This window comes from Rhyacophila brunnea, unplaced genomic scaffold (genome assembly GCF_057557595.1).
Source record: "Rhyacophila brunnea isolate RB1 unplaced genomic scaffold, BYU_Rbru_1.0 scaffold_3, whole genome shotgun sequence".
In the NCBI taxonomy this organism is placed as follows: Eukaryota; Metazoa; Arthropoda; class Insecta; order Trichoptera; family Rhyacophilidae; genus Rhyacophila; species Rhyacophila brunnea.
Genome location: NW_028232965.1, coordinates 41297952 through 41316035, shown reverse-complemented (window position 1 = coordinate 41316035; position 18084 = coordinate 41297952). Strand labels below are relative to the sequence as shown.

Genomic DNA, 18084 nt, shown 5'->3' with positions numbered 1-18084 from the left:
CCTGCGAGCTCGTGTTACTATTTTTTGTGTTAAACATAAAGTCAGTGGTAAATATTTTTAGTTAATTAAGTAGAAAAGATGGTTCTGTGTGTTGTATTAAAATATGGTAGCCGTACTGATAAGCAAGAAGATGGTATTACGTTTCATAGGTAAGTTGATACATGTTCGTGATAATTTATTTGTATATTATTATAAATATTTTAATATCAGTGACCTAGTGTTTCTTTAAAATAACTTAAATTATGGATATCTTTATCTAATGGTTGCATTTTGACCGCTTAAAAATACTATATAACGTAAAAAAATAGAAAATTATATTTTAATTCTGAGCGTCTAGTGCGAGCACTAGCGAAATGGTCTGTGGTCTCGAACATTTGTAGACGAACGCGTTCGCTCGCCCACAAACCAAACGCACGGCACGCGGCTTCATCGGCTTCGGCGTCTAGATGTATCTATAGTCTATGGTCGAAACGTTTTTTTTAAGTAATAAAAAAACATTTTTTCATATATTCAAAATTATAGTACAATCATACTAACTATATCTAGCACGGTTGGATCTTATGAATTTTGAAAGGTACATGATATGTACCTTTCAAAATTGTATTTTAAAAGATATAGGTACCTATTATAATTATTGTAATGAACATAATAATTATTCTTTCAATAAAATTTATTAGAGTTGATTATTCAAAAGCCCGGCTAAAGAATTAATCTATATTATTATATGAACAGGCCATCAAATTACAAAAACTCACGCAATATAGATAGGTATAAATTTTATTTGTCTTAATCCAGCTATCGTTCCCGATCCATAATTCTGGTCTGCCTCATAAGGTTTTAAATTGGCTTCAAATTATTTGGTAAGTATATATATGCATTACCAGCAAGTATTTTAATAAAAAATCGAGCAAGTATTTTATTAAAAAGGTGGGAAAAATTTAATATGAACAGCAAGTAAAAAATGATTATTGGTAAGTATTATAATATAACAATGGAAGTATTTAAATTATGATAGGGAATTATTTAAATAATTAATGGTAAGTATAAATATCAATTTGTCAGTATAAAATCTATTTTGGACAGATTTTTTCTTTTACAGAAATAACTTATTTAGTAGCTTCCTTATTATGTTAAATTTAGTAGGATAGTATTGTTCTTTCTATCTGACTCTCCAGAACAGATTGTACTATTTGAATGGTATTTCTCTATTATTTTATCCCTTACGCCCATTTAGTATAGCAGCATTTGTGTATCTATAAAATGGCTCAATGATGCAATGCAAGTCTCCTGAGCAAGCTTCTAGTGCCTTTAAGATACTATTTCATTTTAACTATCAGCTGTAGCTTAACTTAACTGCACATTCCGAACCATCAGTTGTAGGTAGCTGTTAGGCATACACTCTTGATCTAAGCGCACTTCAAAGATATATTATGTAACCTTACCTTATGAGATTCAAACCCTTAATCTCTACTTCATTGCGGAGTTAAATAAATTGCAGTGTCTATTATATACATTTTCAACTTTGCAATAATAACAAGACATACTTCAGACTTGTATAGTGCTTATTACATATTATTTTCAGTATCAGAATTAAATAATAAGACAGACTTCAGTTGTTTACAATAAATGTATTTCTTGTGTTCAAAAATTCACAATAATAATTAATGGTAACAAACATATGACAGAATAAGACGTTTCCTTCAATGACATATCAATTACATACAACCTATTACTAAAGACGACCGATGTCGATCAATGTGAATGATTGAAAATGATAATCTAGAATACACACCCAGTCAAACGATAACATAAATATCTTTTCCTTCAATTACGTACAACCTATTACTAAAAACGTTTATGAAATTCATAAAAGAAAACATAAAATTTGTGTTGTTTTTACTGTTATATTATTTTATGCAAGTCTACATTTAAATAACACAACATTTTAGGATTATCGGAAAACATTCCGATAATCGCAACTTTTGACAGCTCGATTTTTTTATTCGTTCGTTGATCAGTATCAGAGCATAGACAAATCGGACGACTTATTAATTGTCCTCGGACTTTTGGCTCGCCAATGGCAATACGTTTCACGGTCTTGTTTACATTATTTATTTTATTTTTATTTATTTTATTTTATTTGGGAAACCTCACAGTCGACATTGAAAGTACATATTACAACTTTTTACATAATATACAAGGACCAATAATGGGTTTCCACATTTATTATTACATTTATATTAAACTAAAACAAAGTGAGATAGAAGAAACAACTTTAAAATAAGTATATAATATAAGGTATGTGTTTACGTGCGTGTGTATATATGGGTGAGAGTGCGTGGGAGTAGGCTTTGGTATTTATTGCGGTAGTGTGAAGTTAGTTTTGTATGTTTTTTCGCAAATTGTTTTTGTGAATGTGTCAAATGTTAGGTGTAAAATGTCTGTATCGCTGAAATACATTACATACTGTAATAAATTAACAATATTAAATTATTATCTGATTCGGCATTAACACTAATAGTAAAAATAATAATATACATATTATATAAATAATTAAGATACTTACTTAAATTAGTAATTTTAAAAGACGTTGATAAAAACCTTTTTTTTAGTGATGAGTAAAAAATTTAAAAATTTTAATTGAGATAAATTTAATATCATACTATTACTATTAATTATACAATAATAACAATAATAGGTAATAAAAATGTACTTAGTTTAAAAAAATGATTTCTGTAATATTTGTAGTACCTACCTAGAGAACCTATATTTTTGATCAATTATTAATTTAATCTTTGAGGTTATTCGCATTTATTCTGTGAAATGTCCATCTAGCTCTTTTTTCTGCACCTCTGCGACTTCTTATATGATCTTCTTTTAATAATAATATAATCATAAATAGTTTGTTCTTACCGATATTCATGAATGCATAGACTAATATACTTTATATGCGATAATGGTAACCCTAAAATGCCGTGCGCCTCATTGAATGTTTTTTACTTTTCATCCATCAAAATAATAATGGATATTGATTTTATCTATTGGCACATGTCATTTTAATAATGATTATTTATTTTTACTACTGATTTTTGAATATTATTTCTTGCTGTACCATTATTTTACATTCAACATTAAAACTGGCGGGCTTATACCGATACTTTGAAATAAATACTTACCATTCATTTAAAATTCTGACAGTTGTTATTTAAAAACTTTTCAAAATTGTCTATTAATACTTGCTTCAAAAATGCACGCCTTTTAAATTTGTGTTAGGAGCTAACATCCATTTTTCATTTTCATCCAATCTGTGGAGCCCCATATGATCGGACATGGTCAAAAGAAGATAAGGACTTCAAAAATATAGTTTTTTTTTTGTATTTAAAAAAATCTTTCAGAAATAAAAACCTTTTTGGTCCCTAGCTCAATTAGTTTTTCCAGTCTTCATTTATTGACTAGTAATATATTATTTTTGTTAACTCACCGTGCTCCTCTCTCATATAGGAACTTTATTAAAGTCTGCTCCTGAGAAATTCCCACGCGTAAAAAACTGCTTTTGCTTTCCATATAAACGTAGGGCATCGCGATACGCTCGATTAAGACCGAATGTGGTGCAGTGCGGGTGGTTTGGAGGGGTCTATATTATATTTGTGTAGTAGTTCAGTGTCTTGTACCTAAATAGATTACGAGTTCAGCTTGCATGAATACAGTAATTGAAAATGTTGGAAATTACTAGCTGAGACTATGTAATATTCCTGTCAAATAAATTTAATGTTCTTTGGCTAGGTATATTTTTGACTTCTTATAAAAGTGAAATAGGTACAATAATCAGTTCCTCGTTATACATGGGAGAAATGGCATCAACTTTCCATAGCTTTCATGTACTTTAATATCATTGATTATTTCATTTTTTTTTAAGTAGAAATTATTTCGTTCCATTAATGGGAAAGAAATCTCGAACATTGTAAAAACACCATAATGTATCTAATATGCTTTGTATTTTTCGGAATTAGAAAAATGGCATTAAATATTAATTTATGTTTATCGTTAGAAAAAAAACCATTGATTTTAAAAATTTCATTGTTTTTTCCGACCTGGGAACGATTCAAGAATAAAAACAGTTTGCTAGTGATATGAAAATAACCAACTGGAACATACGATTAATGAACTTTAAAAGGTTTACAGATCTGGGAGATGTTTTGCTACGATGTAGCCAGCAAATCTTCGCTTATTGCATAACTAAGCGTCGATAACCGTGTTGCTAAAATTGCTATTTCTTGTGTTAAACACAAAGTCATTGGTAAATATTTTTAGTTAATTAAGTAGAAAAGATGGTTCTGTGTATTGTATTAAAATATGGTAGCCGTACTGATAAGCAAGAAGATGGTATTACGTTTCATAGGTAAGTTGATACATGTTCGTGATAATTTATTTGTATATTATTATATATTTTAATATCAGTGACCTAGTGTTTCTTTAAAATAACTTATATTATGGATATCTTTACCTTATGGTTGCATTTTGACCTCTTAAAAATACTATATAACGTAAAAAAAATAGAAAATTATATTTTAATTCTGAGCGTCTAGTGCGAGCACTAGCGAATGGTCTCGAACATTTGTATACGAATGCATTTGCTCGCCCACAAACCAAACGCACGGCACGCGGCTTCATTTAGCAATGCAACGGGTGGCGTCTAGATGTATCTATAGTACCTACGCTAGATATTATTATACATAATGAAATATTTTAAAATCATCAGTAAGGCGATACGAAGGAAAATATTTTTTGTAATTGCTGGCTGGCCACATTTAGAGTGATCTGAAAGCGGTTCAAGCCTCCCATGCATGAACCGTTCTCGGATATTTTCCAATCCAGTTAGTCCAACGGGCAGAATTCACGTGGATATTATATGCATTGATAAAATGAGCACTGAGCGTGCTTCAAACGTCAGCGAACCACCACAATAATATGAATAAACTTTTATAGGTAGGATGAATTAGGTACAATGTAATAAGGTAATGACAAAATACAATGTTCATACAAAAATAACTTTATTGAGTTACTTCATTGATAAATAAAGAATATCTTCACTGAAGACAAAATATAATGCATTAATCTACAGCTATTGTAGACTGTGGAGTATTCATAGCACAAACTTAAGGCACTAAATTGATCATATTTCTTAAATTACCTACATTGACAATAAATAATTAATATTATGTACACAAGACTAATTAATAGGCCACCCATGGACTGAAACCGTATGCGGTTTTGAACCGTGTGCCATACTAAGCTTATCTTTTCTGTTTACGGAAATATATTTTTACGAAGTATTTATTTATACTAAGCATCTGTTCGTATCCGTTTATACCATATACCCACACTTACAAATTTAGTGAAAATATATTTTCATCAACAAAAATCATAAGTTTAGTATGGCACACCATGGATGGTCTCTTAATACCTACTTTCTATGCAAAATAATATGTACAAGTAATTTACTTTATCACATTTCAAGTCTTATAAATAGCTACATATAATTTTATATGTCATACGCGTGACACATGCATAGGTCTGTCACAATTGTAAGTCCTTTTCGGCATAGTCATAATGACAGGCACTAGACCACTTCTATAACAGGCTGTCGGTTTTTTGGGAGCCTTTGTAAACAAGGAACCCCACACCCGACAGGTCTTTCCCGACCAAACCCACATACCAGTGGTCACTCCTCCCGCTAATGAAAGGAAAAGTCTTAAAAGGGTCACCTCGACACCGGCACCTTTGGACGGTAGCTGCGAGCAGCCCGATTGAAACTGGCACTCGAGAGATGCTAGCAACGATAACGCATGCCATTGGGGTTTATTCAAAGATTCGTATAATACACAAATTAAACTGCCAAGAGCTGGTATGATAAATAGCAGACCAAATACTACTAAACGCGACATCAAACGTTCCAATTTTGACGTCGATCTTCCAACCATTTTGACAGCTTTTCTTACTTTAATTAATGAAGCCCCTCCGAAGCAGGCGAGCAGACAACCCACAAACAAAAAGCTCGTGTGAGGAACGACCAGAAATGGAACTGCAGCTTCGTCAATAATCTGACACAGTCCAGTAAGCTCATCCGCGGAAACTTTGCGAAGAACTACAGCGGCCACCGATAAGACTGCCGGTAAGGCCCACGCAGCAACGTGAAAATGTGAGGAAATGTTTTCTAACGCTTCCGTTGACCACTTTTTTGCAGCGCTTAGATACCATGATAGAGCCAAATTTACAAACCACACACTGGACGCCATGCTGAAGTAATAAAGTGTCAGAAAAAGAAATGTGCATCGCGCGCTTTCCAATCCATCCACAGCGACATAACTCTCTCCACCGTCAGTCGGTTCTGCGCAACTCGATAGCTTCGCCCCGAACGATCCTCTCACGATATAAGCTATCGCCATAAAATTATTACAGAGAGCCAAAAAGATCACTGGTCGCTCTGGATATCGAAAACGAGAAGAATCTACGCAAAATGTCAGAAGAGTGAAAAGCGTAGACAAAAAGCAAAGCCAAGCCCACCCTGTGAACCAGGATTCTGCAAAACGCTTGTCTTCTGCTCTATAATACGCGTCTTTACCGCATTTGGGAGCACACGTTGTAATGAGAGCATCTCTCGCTTTGGCAAAGTTAGGCGGGCAACGGACATCACGTGCTGTTGATGGTACTTCTTCGGGCCCACGAAAAGTCCACTGGGGCGGTCGATCGGGCCATTTTTTACTCTCGGTCCAACTTTCTTCTTCGTCGTCTATTTGCTTCCGCTTCGCAGTGTCATTGCCGACGACGGGGATCTGCATGCATAGTTCTTGTTTGCTTGAATCCGGGAACCGCGAGCAATTAAACAAGTGAGGCCAGTCTTCGCCGAAATCGGCGATGAAGGGTGAACAGTCATCACGGACCGTTTCGCAAAGAGATCTGCAGCAGGCTATTCCTCCAGTGACATGCTCTGAGCAGAGTGGTGCAAACACAGAACACAGGAAGAAGCGTATATGTGGTGAGCACCGCTTGAGAACCAATTCCAAGAAGACTTGCAACTGTAACAAAAGAAACAAAAGATACATATTAATAAATGGTATTCTTTGAAAATAATACTGACATCTTATTACTATTCAATGCCAGTTGGGTTATCGGCGTTATCGCTATCATTCATTTACTTTTGCTATTATAGGTAAATAGATAGGTATCTATCAATAAATCTAATCCTCTTTATAATACAACGAATTAAAGATACAGGTTATCAATAGGTAATCCATCCATATCAAATCTAATGTTTATTGATCGATTTCCGTCGAATGATGTCATTGATTTTATAAAGTTCGTATTAATTACGTACGATTAAATAAAAAAACTTTGGAAACGTGACCAAAAACTTCTAAAAGACTAAAAGCAAATTTCTAAATGAGATGGTTTATAAAATCATTCTCGAAGAGAAAGAAGAAATAACCGATTTCACGAATCTATTTCATCAAACTGTCGGTGGAACAAAAACCGGTCCACAAAATTTAAACATTTATGTTGAGTGATACGGGAGCATCAGTGCCTACCTCTGATAATAAAAACGGGCGAAGTCAGGGGTGGACTATTTCTTATATTCATGATATCCGGCAAATATCTTAAAACTATTGGCTGGTCACAATGACTGACAAACTTCTGTAAACCGGCCCTCACATAAACTCGCCTAGTCTGCCGCACAGCCATAAATCAGACCTTCGTGGAACGTCGCTCCGGTGTTGCATATGAAGACCGCGCACACCTAGCGACAGTCGCACGTAACCTCTCGAAAGTATATACATTTGGATACGGCGACCGGCGAGCCGGTATAGGAATGACCAATTAGTAGGTGTGTGAATGCATTCTGGCGTCTTCGACTCGCAGCCCGAAACGCATGCGTTTCTCATGTTAGATTTTTTTTTCAAAATAAAAAGTCGCATTCGACACGTTGCAGACGGACGAGTTTTGATGTGCGAGCCTACACATAAGCCAGGAGATCGACAGAGTTGTTCCGAACGTGGAATATCTTAATTTCATATCATTGCATCAATGCGAAGGAAGCGTCCTGTGGTGCCCCTGGAACCGAGTGATTGAATATGACAAACGAGAAGGAAACTCGCTAACCAAGACCCTTGGCCTTGTTGCAAGACGGTTTCAATTGATAATTAGAGCCAATGACGTACGAATATTTTAACAATATTCATCCGAAAGTCACGCAGTCCATGTTATTGGACTGCATCAAATAAATGTAATTCAATAAATAGGTATCTGATAATATAACCGTGCCGTTTTGTCGCATGTATTAATGTGCGTTGGAATGGAAATATGTTATCAATTTGTCTAATTACAAATAATAGTGTAATAATATGTACTTATTAGCGAAATAAATGCAGCACAATCATTAATCCTCGTTAATCCAGCACTTCACAGATCCGCTATTTATGAAGATTTGATGTTGCGAAGAAAACAATCGTCAATAAGAGATTATTAAGGTAAACAATAATATTCATACGTAAAAATTATAGTTTTCATGTTTTTCCACTTTTCCGTGCACGTCATTAATCCGGCACCAAGCAATCAAGTATTAGGTATAAAATGAGGGTTAAGGGGGGACATGCTCGTCGAAGGTCAAAATTGAGTTTTTATTGTATTTTCAAACCATGATCTTGGACACTCCTTAAACGTTGTAGATAATCTATTTATATAATTTTGAAGCCTTATTATCCTTTATAGTTATTTTAAACATTTGATGACTGCATGAAGTATTTTTGTTACATAAAATAGTATTCTTTTAAACCTCTCGCTCTAATGTTTTAGAATATAGTCATATTTCGCTACATAACTGTGCAGTGATGTTAAGATTTTTTACATTTATTAATTTTTAAACGCATTTATAAAACCATTAGCATAATTTATTACGAGATAATTTTTGTAAAATATTCACGATAAAAAATTATATTGATAATCTCTGTGATCCCAAATTTGACAAGAATTAGGCATTTTATTATTCAAAAAATCGGCAAGATTAACACATTTGAAGATGATTCTAAAGATATTTATTATAAGCTATGTCTTTGACCATTCAAGTGTGATAAACATCTTATGAATAATGATTGCTTTATAATCATTATTGACCTAAGAATAAGGTAGTGTTTTTTTGAAATACGCCATTTCTTTTGTCATTCCCCAGTAGTTAAGCTACAACATACGGCCGTAGCCATAAATTGACAAACTATAATTGAAGTAGGGAGTAAAATGATATTGACGCGCGTGTTTGAACATGTACCGTTTAAAAAAAAATAAAAAAAAATTCTGTTAGGTACATGTTCAAACACGCGCGTTAACATAATTTTACTCCCTACTTTAATTATAGTTTGTCATTTTATGGCTATGGCCGTATGTTGTAGCTTAACTACTAGGGAATGACAAAAGAAATGGCGTATTTAAAAAAAACACTACCTTATTCTTAGGTTAATAATTATTATAAAGCAATCATTATTCATAAGATTTTTATCACACTTGAATGGTCAAAAACATAGCTTATAATAAGTATCCTTAGAATTATCTTCAAATGTGTTAATCTTGCCGATTTTTTGAATAATAAAATGCCTAATTCTTGTCAAATTTGGGATCAGAGATTATCAAAATATTTTTTTATCGTGAATATTTTACAAAAATTATCTCGTAATAAATTATACTAATGGTTTTATAAATGCGTTTAAAAATTAATAAATGTAAAAAATCTTAACACCACTGCACAGTTATGTACCGAAATATGACCATATTCTAAAACATTAGAGCGAGAGGTTTAAAAGAATACTATTTTATGTAACAAAAATACTTCATGCAGTCATCAAATGTTTAAAATAACTATAAAGGATAATAAGGCTTCAAAATTATATAAATAGATTATCTACAACGTTTAAGGAGTGTCCAGGATCATGGTTTGAAAATACAATAAAAACTCAATTTTGACCTTCGACGAGCATGTCCCCCCTTAATGAGATTTTACTGCATTTTAAATCTGAGTGAGAATACTTAATGTGTCCCGTATGAACGACATGGAACCGGGGGAGTATAATATTATTATGTCTAGCTTGCAGAAGAGACAGGCCAAACAATCGCTGGTATTAAAGATGGAGCTAGCGAAAAATGCAAATTACAAAGTGGCCATATTGGATCAGGAAGGCGGAGGAGTTATTTGAAAAACCTATTACCCACCCCAGGTTAGGGTCAAGCATGGCGCTGAAAATCGAAGCAAAGGGCAATCCGTCAATGCAGGTCTTACTTGATACAAAATGTATTCCAATTTGATACATTTAGAATCAAGTAAGGACCTGACGAAATTACATTAGACCAATGGCATTATTAATGGACGACGCACTTAATACAGTAGCTAGCAAGTAAATTCGCATGTATAGGTAGACGTCACGCAATTTCCATTATGCGATATCACGCATCGGGAATTTATAGCAATATGACCTTTATTGTAATGGCGTTAGAGCAGTGTATCTAATGTCAATGTTCATTTGAGCGAACGCGTTCGAACCGAACCATTCGGCAGACTCAACAAAAAGCATCAGGAATTTATAGCAATTTCACCTTTATTGTAATGGCGTTAGAACAGATTATGCCATTCGGCAGACCCGAGAATAAAGTGAGTGTCATTTTTTTTTTCCAGATGATTCGTCCATATTAATGTCCATTAGACTAATAAAGTAGGCATCGCTCTAACTATTAGTTAATTTGTGGACCAATGCGCCCCTGTGTTTTGGTAATTTGGTTTCTGCGTCGGCTTCTGTGACAAACGAATTGTTGAAAGAGTTGCACTCCAAACGAGTCTCGAAAACTCTTCAAAAGCCAATCTCCGAGTCGCTGTCGCGCTGACAAAAAAACAGCTGCAGCACGACGATAGGACCATTGTTTTTTTGAAGACGAGACTGCGAAAACTGCCGAAGGTTATCGCTGCCATAAGATGAAAATTTTCAATCGGCCGTTATTACAGAACACGAGTTAAAATTAATGATATAATAATTTCGGTATAGATAAAGCAGCATGCACGCAGATTTTGTTTTGAACATGTTTCAAATCATGTGGGTAATGTAATTTAAGAAAGCAATAAATAATTCAGAACGGTGGATAATTAATTAAACTCACATCTTCAAGCGAACCGTTATTATAAAGATATGTATTGATTTCAAAACTTTCTCAAATGCATGAATGTTTTTGAAACAAAGTGATATTTTACTGAAAACATTATATCGAAATGTTTTTTTTTTATACAAGTAATATTCTATATATAGGTATATATGTGAAATTATGTTTGTTTATATTAGACAGCATAGGTAAATCACCACAACTGAGATTATTTAATTATAGAAACTTTCGATGGAACATACTGTCATATTATAACACATATACCATGGTTGGCGAACCTTTTTACGTACGCGTGCCAAAATTTCCCAAATAATATTAGTAAGTATTCTATTGAAAAAGTTTAAAAATTACAATTGAGTTCTTGAAGTTCTATCTTTCACCGCATTTCTAGCCTATCTAGCCATATCTTTTATTCTTTGATTTTTTCCTTGTTTTCAAATTAGTCAAAGAGATCGTGAAACCACTCTTTTTTCATATCATATTCTCCATCACTGAACGCTTTTCCATTTTTAGAGATTATGTTTTAGGCAAAATATCAAGCAGTTATTATATTATTGAATGACTGCCAATAATTAATTTCATAAGGTTTGTTGATTGAATATTTTTATTTTTAATTCCCCGATCCTAAGGATCGACCTATGCAATTGTATAATTATTACATTAAACGTGATCATTATTCTTGAAAATGATTTGCATGCAATTTTTTATACAATGCGATTTGTCATATTCAAGCATGAATTTCGTCGTTTTTGTTTGCGCATTGATTGGTAAACGTAATATAAAAATCCGAAGAAAGTACACATGTCTATGTCGTCATTATTTTTAAATATTTATTATATAAGTAAGTAGGTCCTACTTAATATAAAAGAGTAATTTTTCTCTCTTCAAAATTAAACATTCGCGTGCCATGCAAAATCATCTCGCGTGCCATAGGTTCGCCATCTCTGACATAAACCGTAATAAATGTAGGTACATAGTCATTTAGTGTCATTAGATCTCAGGTAGGTACTTATTACAAAATTCTCGTTGATGACTAGCCCCCCACAGCCGGTTATTTATATAAATAGAGTTATTAAGGGATGTACAAATAAAATTGAAAGTCCACTTATTTTTTTGTATATCCTGTAAAATTTCAATTTTGTCACATTGGAGGTTATCACAGCTCAACAATTTCTAACTTTCTAGTAGAACAATATCATGAATACTAGTTCATAAATAAACTATTAAAGCTATTATACATATCAAACGAATACAAACACAAACGTAAACCATAATAGTGTCTGGTTTCATAGGCCACAGGCACGTTTTAAAAAGAAAGTATTGTGAATGGCTATCTCTAGAATAGACAAAACTCTAATTAGTACGTAATATTGAATGGTAACTAGTAACAGGAACTTATTTACAAATACTATTAATAATTGTCTTACTATATGATTTATTCATGTGAAAACATTATCGACTTCTTGCATGTAAGGAAGAAGTTGGTAGGTTATGTGCTAAGCTCAGCTAAACTATACAAACGTGTCGTACAGGTAACAAAGATGTTGACACGTATGGTAGTATTTTAAGAATACTTTATTTTTAGCATTATTTAGGGAGTACAAATTAACATTTTCAAATCGGATAGTCGAGTCTTTTTCAAATAACCTACTTAGGTACATAATAATATCCCGTATAGAGTATGCTCGGTTCGTTCTTTGCGGCGATTGGACCGATCAGGTCAAATGAATCGCAATAACAGAAACAACAAAAAAGATTGAAACGATAGATTTAAGTTGCTTTTAAATTCTAATCAAATATTTGACTTAGTATAAAACATTTAAAATCAGATACCACTGTGCAGTAGAATGATAGATTTTTTTGGAAAAAAATCGAGATCGATAATGTTTATAAACTATTCAGAAACCAACTATAGGAGATGTACCTATTGTCCGGCAACTTCATCTTGGCTACGTGGCAAAACTGTGAACCACAATCCTCTCCAGTAAAGCTAATCGAACTTCCGGTTTCAAATAAGGAACGCCCCCAAATTATTCATTACATTTTTGACAGTCGCATTGGACGCATCTATCAATTTGCGTAATTAGAAGCTTTTCATATTGAAAAGATGTCTAAAACAATATTGTTTACTAACGAATAATAGCGAATAGTATTTTGCTGTCTTACATTTTATCTGTTAATTTAATATTTGTTACTGAAGGGGCTGTGAGCAAGATATTTGATAGTCATGAAAACTTTGCCAATAAAAAGGTAAGGCTGCAGACACACAGCATTGCAGTAGACGTCTTATTTGATGCCATCGTGGCACTTGACGAAGCGCATTCGGGACGTTAAATTTTGGGTCACTTTTTCGACCACTGATTGCCGTATATCACGAATAAAAGGCGTCAACAGTTGCTGGTTTATCAGCAGTGACGTCCCTAGACAAAATGCCGCCCCTAGGCAGTGTCAAAATGCCACCCCATTATACAGTATTTTTTATTATGCTTTCATGACTTCAATATCAAAGAAATACATTTTTAACAAAATATATAGGTACCACAAAATTAAATTAAAATATCATCTCTACTTCAATAGACAATATTGCGAGTCCACGGTTTCAGATACATTTAAAAATACACCTGACAACTTTCAAAACTCGCGAATGACAAATGAATGAAAAATATTTGGATAAATTAATTAGGTAGGTACCTAAGTATGTACCTACTTATCTATAATTCAAATATAATTCGCAAATCTGCACGTATCATTGCTGGTCATCAAGGAGTGGTGTCCAAAGACGGAAGTAAACTAGACATCGCGAAACCGACGAAAAAAATACAGTCCTGTTAAATCTTTTATGCTAATTACTTAATACATTTTGTTTCCAACCAGTGATCTGATTTTTTTAATGGAAAGATATATTCGTTATTACTAAGTTTAGGTACCTATTCCTATATATTATATTCATCGATTCTCCTCGATTTGCCGCCCCCAAGCGACGCTCAATCTGCCTACCCCCACGGGACGTCACTGTTTATCAGTACCAGTGAGTTCAGTTAGCCCCGCTGGAAATAATCAGGATGTCAAATCTCGCAACCTTCTTGAAATCGACTTATCGCCAAATTTTGATTTCAATAATTAGTCGACGGTTGCGGTCGCTGTTTGTCACGTAGCGCCACTCGTATCTCAATAATATCTTGACAGGATCAATTTCATCCATATTTCCAAAAATAAAAATCATTGATCATAGCTCAGCTAGGTTTGATAGTTAACCAACCTTTTCGTAAGTTCTATCTGAGTAACAAAAAACACTCCTAATGAAATTACCACATATCGGTATAATGATAATTATGTCGAAAGCACGTCCTAATTATAAGACCTTCTCTAGTAACGAACTACCCTGGCCGTTGTAGGTTTAAATAAATTCAATCTTCTGATGAAATAATATATAAATACACGTATCGAAACCGATAAAAGGACTCGCATTGAATCTAAAAGCTCGGTCGTAAAGGTACGGCGTACCGGTCTTTTCCATTTGGAGGCAAATTAATACCGGTTCGATGATAAGTCGAGCGGCAGTCGTTTGACGGAATTATTTTTGAGGCAGCGCCGTGAGATAAAGAGTCGATTAGGGAGTCGAGGGCGGTCAGGCGAGAGGGTAATCGACCCGATGACCGGTTGTCCCAGCTTTTCGATGTCAGTGTTCGTCCCGCAACACAACAAAATACATAGATTCACCAGTAGATACTAGGTATACATAGTACCTACATACACTATACAGCTTACTAATTTTCTTTGATGACTGCGACCCAAATAGAACAACAGTTATGGTAAATAGTTTACACGATCAAAAGAAGGTAGACGTAGTCACCTATAAACTGAGTAGTATAGTATAACTATAACATAACAGGATAATCGTCATTAACATACATAATATTTAACATACATAATCACAAAATATTATAACTAATTGATGTCATCTTTTTGCCTTACCTTAATCTACATTTTTGTACACTTCTCACAAATTATTTTCTGAACTTATAGTTAAATGGTCCACGCAATTCTGTACCTATAGTCGTTTTAAACATGTATTGTGTTAGTATGAAATATCAATAGGCTACTGTCAATAAGCTAGGTCTACACCATTTTAAGTTTTCGACAAAATTTTTGTTTATCTATTAGCAATTAATAAACTTTTTACTTTGTAATCAAACATAATATTATGAAAGGGTTTATTATCTATAAATAGGTACCTAATAAATGGTGGTAAAACTCCAATTTAATACATTTGAAACCAAGCTTGTTACTCCTCTATTCTAGAATTAAGAAAAACATTCAATTTACCGAATTTAAGAATTTACCTAGGTACCTACATCTCTATATATATAAAAATCTCGTGTCACGATGTTTGTGGTCGAACTCCTCCGAAATGGCTGAACCGATTTTTATTAATTTTTTTATGTATATTTGTTAGGTATGAGAATAGGTCAACAAGTATATTTCATACCGCTAGGTGATAAGGGTATCTCTATCCAGAAAAATTTTCTTTTATTTTTTTGACAATTTTTTTTTTGTATTTTTTTTATTATTTGGCATAGAAAAATACTTATAACTCCAAATTTTCTCCCTCCTACCCTTATCCTCCCATTTTTTAATCGCGATTATATTATTTTTGTATGAACAAATTTAACCGTCGTTCGTATTGCAAACAGAACGAAATTATTTATGTTGTTGAATGACAGATGGCGCTACGTCCGAGAAGAACTCGTGTCATTTTGACATTTCATTCGGCATATCACAACGCAGTGCGTGCAAAATTTTGTACAATTTATTTTAATTTATCTATTTTTATGTGCGTGTATCAAAGTCACAATGCCAGCAAGACGCAAGGGGGGCCATTTGGGCCGTCGAACGAATAAAGCAACAAACATGCGAAATAGTAGAGCAGAAAGAACAGACGAACAAATCCAACAAGATAACAAAAATGTGCGTGTAAGCATGTCGCAATTGCGTGCATCTCAATCACAAGAGGCACGAGCTGAACGAAATCAACAACGACAATTGGAACGGAGCCAAGCGCGCCGGTTCGTAGTTAACACAGTAGCAAATGACCGATAACGCCAACAAGTACATCGAACATTTATATCCGCTTTGTTCCTTCGTCTCGCATTCGAGTACGAGCCAGATATTGAATATTCCGCTCATCCGAAAGTGCTGATTGGTGCTATGGACAAAGAATGTCCCCATTGTCATGCGCTCAAATTCAAACATGAGTCAGTCGGGATGTGTTGCGCATTAGGAAAAGTGCAACTACCAGAAATTGAGATACCACCAGAACCATTGAACGGCTTGCTCATCGGCACGGTTCCAGATTCAAACCTGTTCCTGAAGTCCATTCGCACATTCAATTCATGCTTCCAAATGACTTCGTTCGGAGCAACAGAAATAGTTCACAATACTGCGGCAAATGGTCAACAATTCCATTCTACGTTCAAAATCAAAGGCCAAGTATACCACAAAGTAGGCTCATTGCTGCCAATGCCAAACGAACCACATAATTTTTTACAAATCTACTTCATGGGCGGTGAGGACATCAATCATGTGGATGCACGTTGCGGCTACAATAGCCTCAATTCGCCTAATGCCAGGCGCATCGTCGGCGAACTGGACGCCCTGTTGAATGAGCACAATGAATTATTGAAATTCTTCAAAGCACACATGCACGAATTGCAAAGTGACAATCACGCTATTGTCACCAATACTGATAAAACACCAGCTGGAGAGCACGTGCGTCGATTCAATATGTCTGTTGTTGACGACATTGCTGGAATCATGGTTGGCGACCGCACATCGACGCGAGAAATCGTGATTCGAAGAAGAAACAATAATCTGGAGTTCATCGCTGACACACACCGTTCATACGACGCTCTCCAATATCCGCTAATTTTCTGGAAGGGACAAGACGGATATTGCATAAACATTAAATAACGAGATCCTGTCACAGGTAATTCATTCATTATGAACATCATTACTCATTTTGAATTGATAAAATGAATGGTTGATGTTTTTTTGTTTTTATCGGCGGTCATCGTCTACAGCGCTCTATTCCTCTTTCTGTCATAAATCCCATCCCCACACACTTACGATATATTCGTTATTTTTTATTTAACAACCAAAATATTCACTAGAAATAATTTATATGGCAGAACAACGTTTGCCGAGTCAGCTAGTAATATTATAATAATAAATTACTGGTATAAAATCACATAGGTACCGACCTATTAAACTGTCGGTCAATATAAACTACACATTTTTAGTTTAGTTAGCTTTGATTTTTTCCAGATTTAAAAACCGTGCAATGAAAAAGTAAGAGAAACACCGACTTAGATGACAAAGATGGGGATAACAGCTGCCTTCATTACTAAATCTGGACCAGGGAACGCATAATTGATAATATGTTCTATGATCTGGACCCTAGAGATAAAGTGCGTTATGTAAAATAAAAAAAGTATTTTTTCCAGTGGAGGCAAAAACGAAATTATTTCGCAACATGTTTCGGCAGAACACCAATAACAAAGTAAATTAATATAGCACAAGCATATAGATGAGTAGTTTATTTTGCCTCGATTTGGAAAAAATGTCATTTTCGATTAACCCTTTTTACTTCTTTCATTATTAAATTATTCCCTTTGGAAAGGAAGCGATATTTTAATTGAAATTTCGTAATGAGTTCATTGCATCGGCAGTTTAGCCCAGTTTGTCAGTTCAGTTAACATAAACTGCTAATCGACAAAGCACACTACCGAGTGGCTGTGCGATGCGTGCGTGGCACAAGAAGCGCAAAAATCACTCGCTTTGCACAGTGTAGTGCCGTATATATGCCCCCTGCGCATCGCACGGCTTCTTGCAGTG

General features: G+C 34.3%; 1 protein-coding gene across 1 annotated transcript in view; it reads right to left on the bottom strand.

The window, feature by feature from the left end:
- Nucleotides 1-5036: 5036 nt before the first annotated feature.
- The window catches only part of LOC147068374 (frizzled-10-B-like), a 32877-nt gene continuing 19829 nt past the window's right edge, over nt 5037-18084 (bottom strand). Inside the window, exon 2 of the mRNA XM_085952261.1 lies at nt 5037-7076. Within this exon, the coding sequence (XP_085808387.1) occupies nt 5550-7076 (1527 nt within the window). The 3' untranslated portion in view covers nt 5037-5549. The remainder of the gene's footprint in view (nt 7077-18084) is intronic.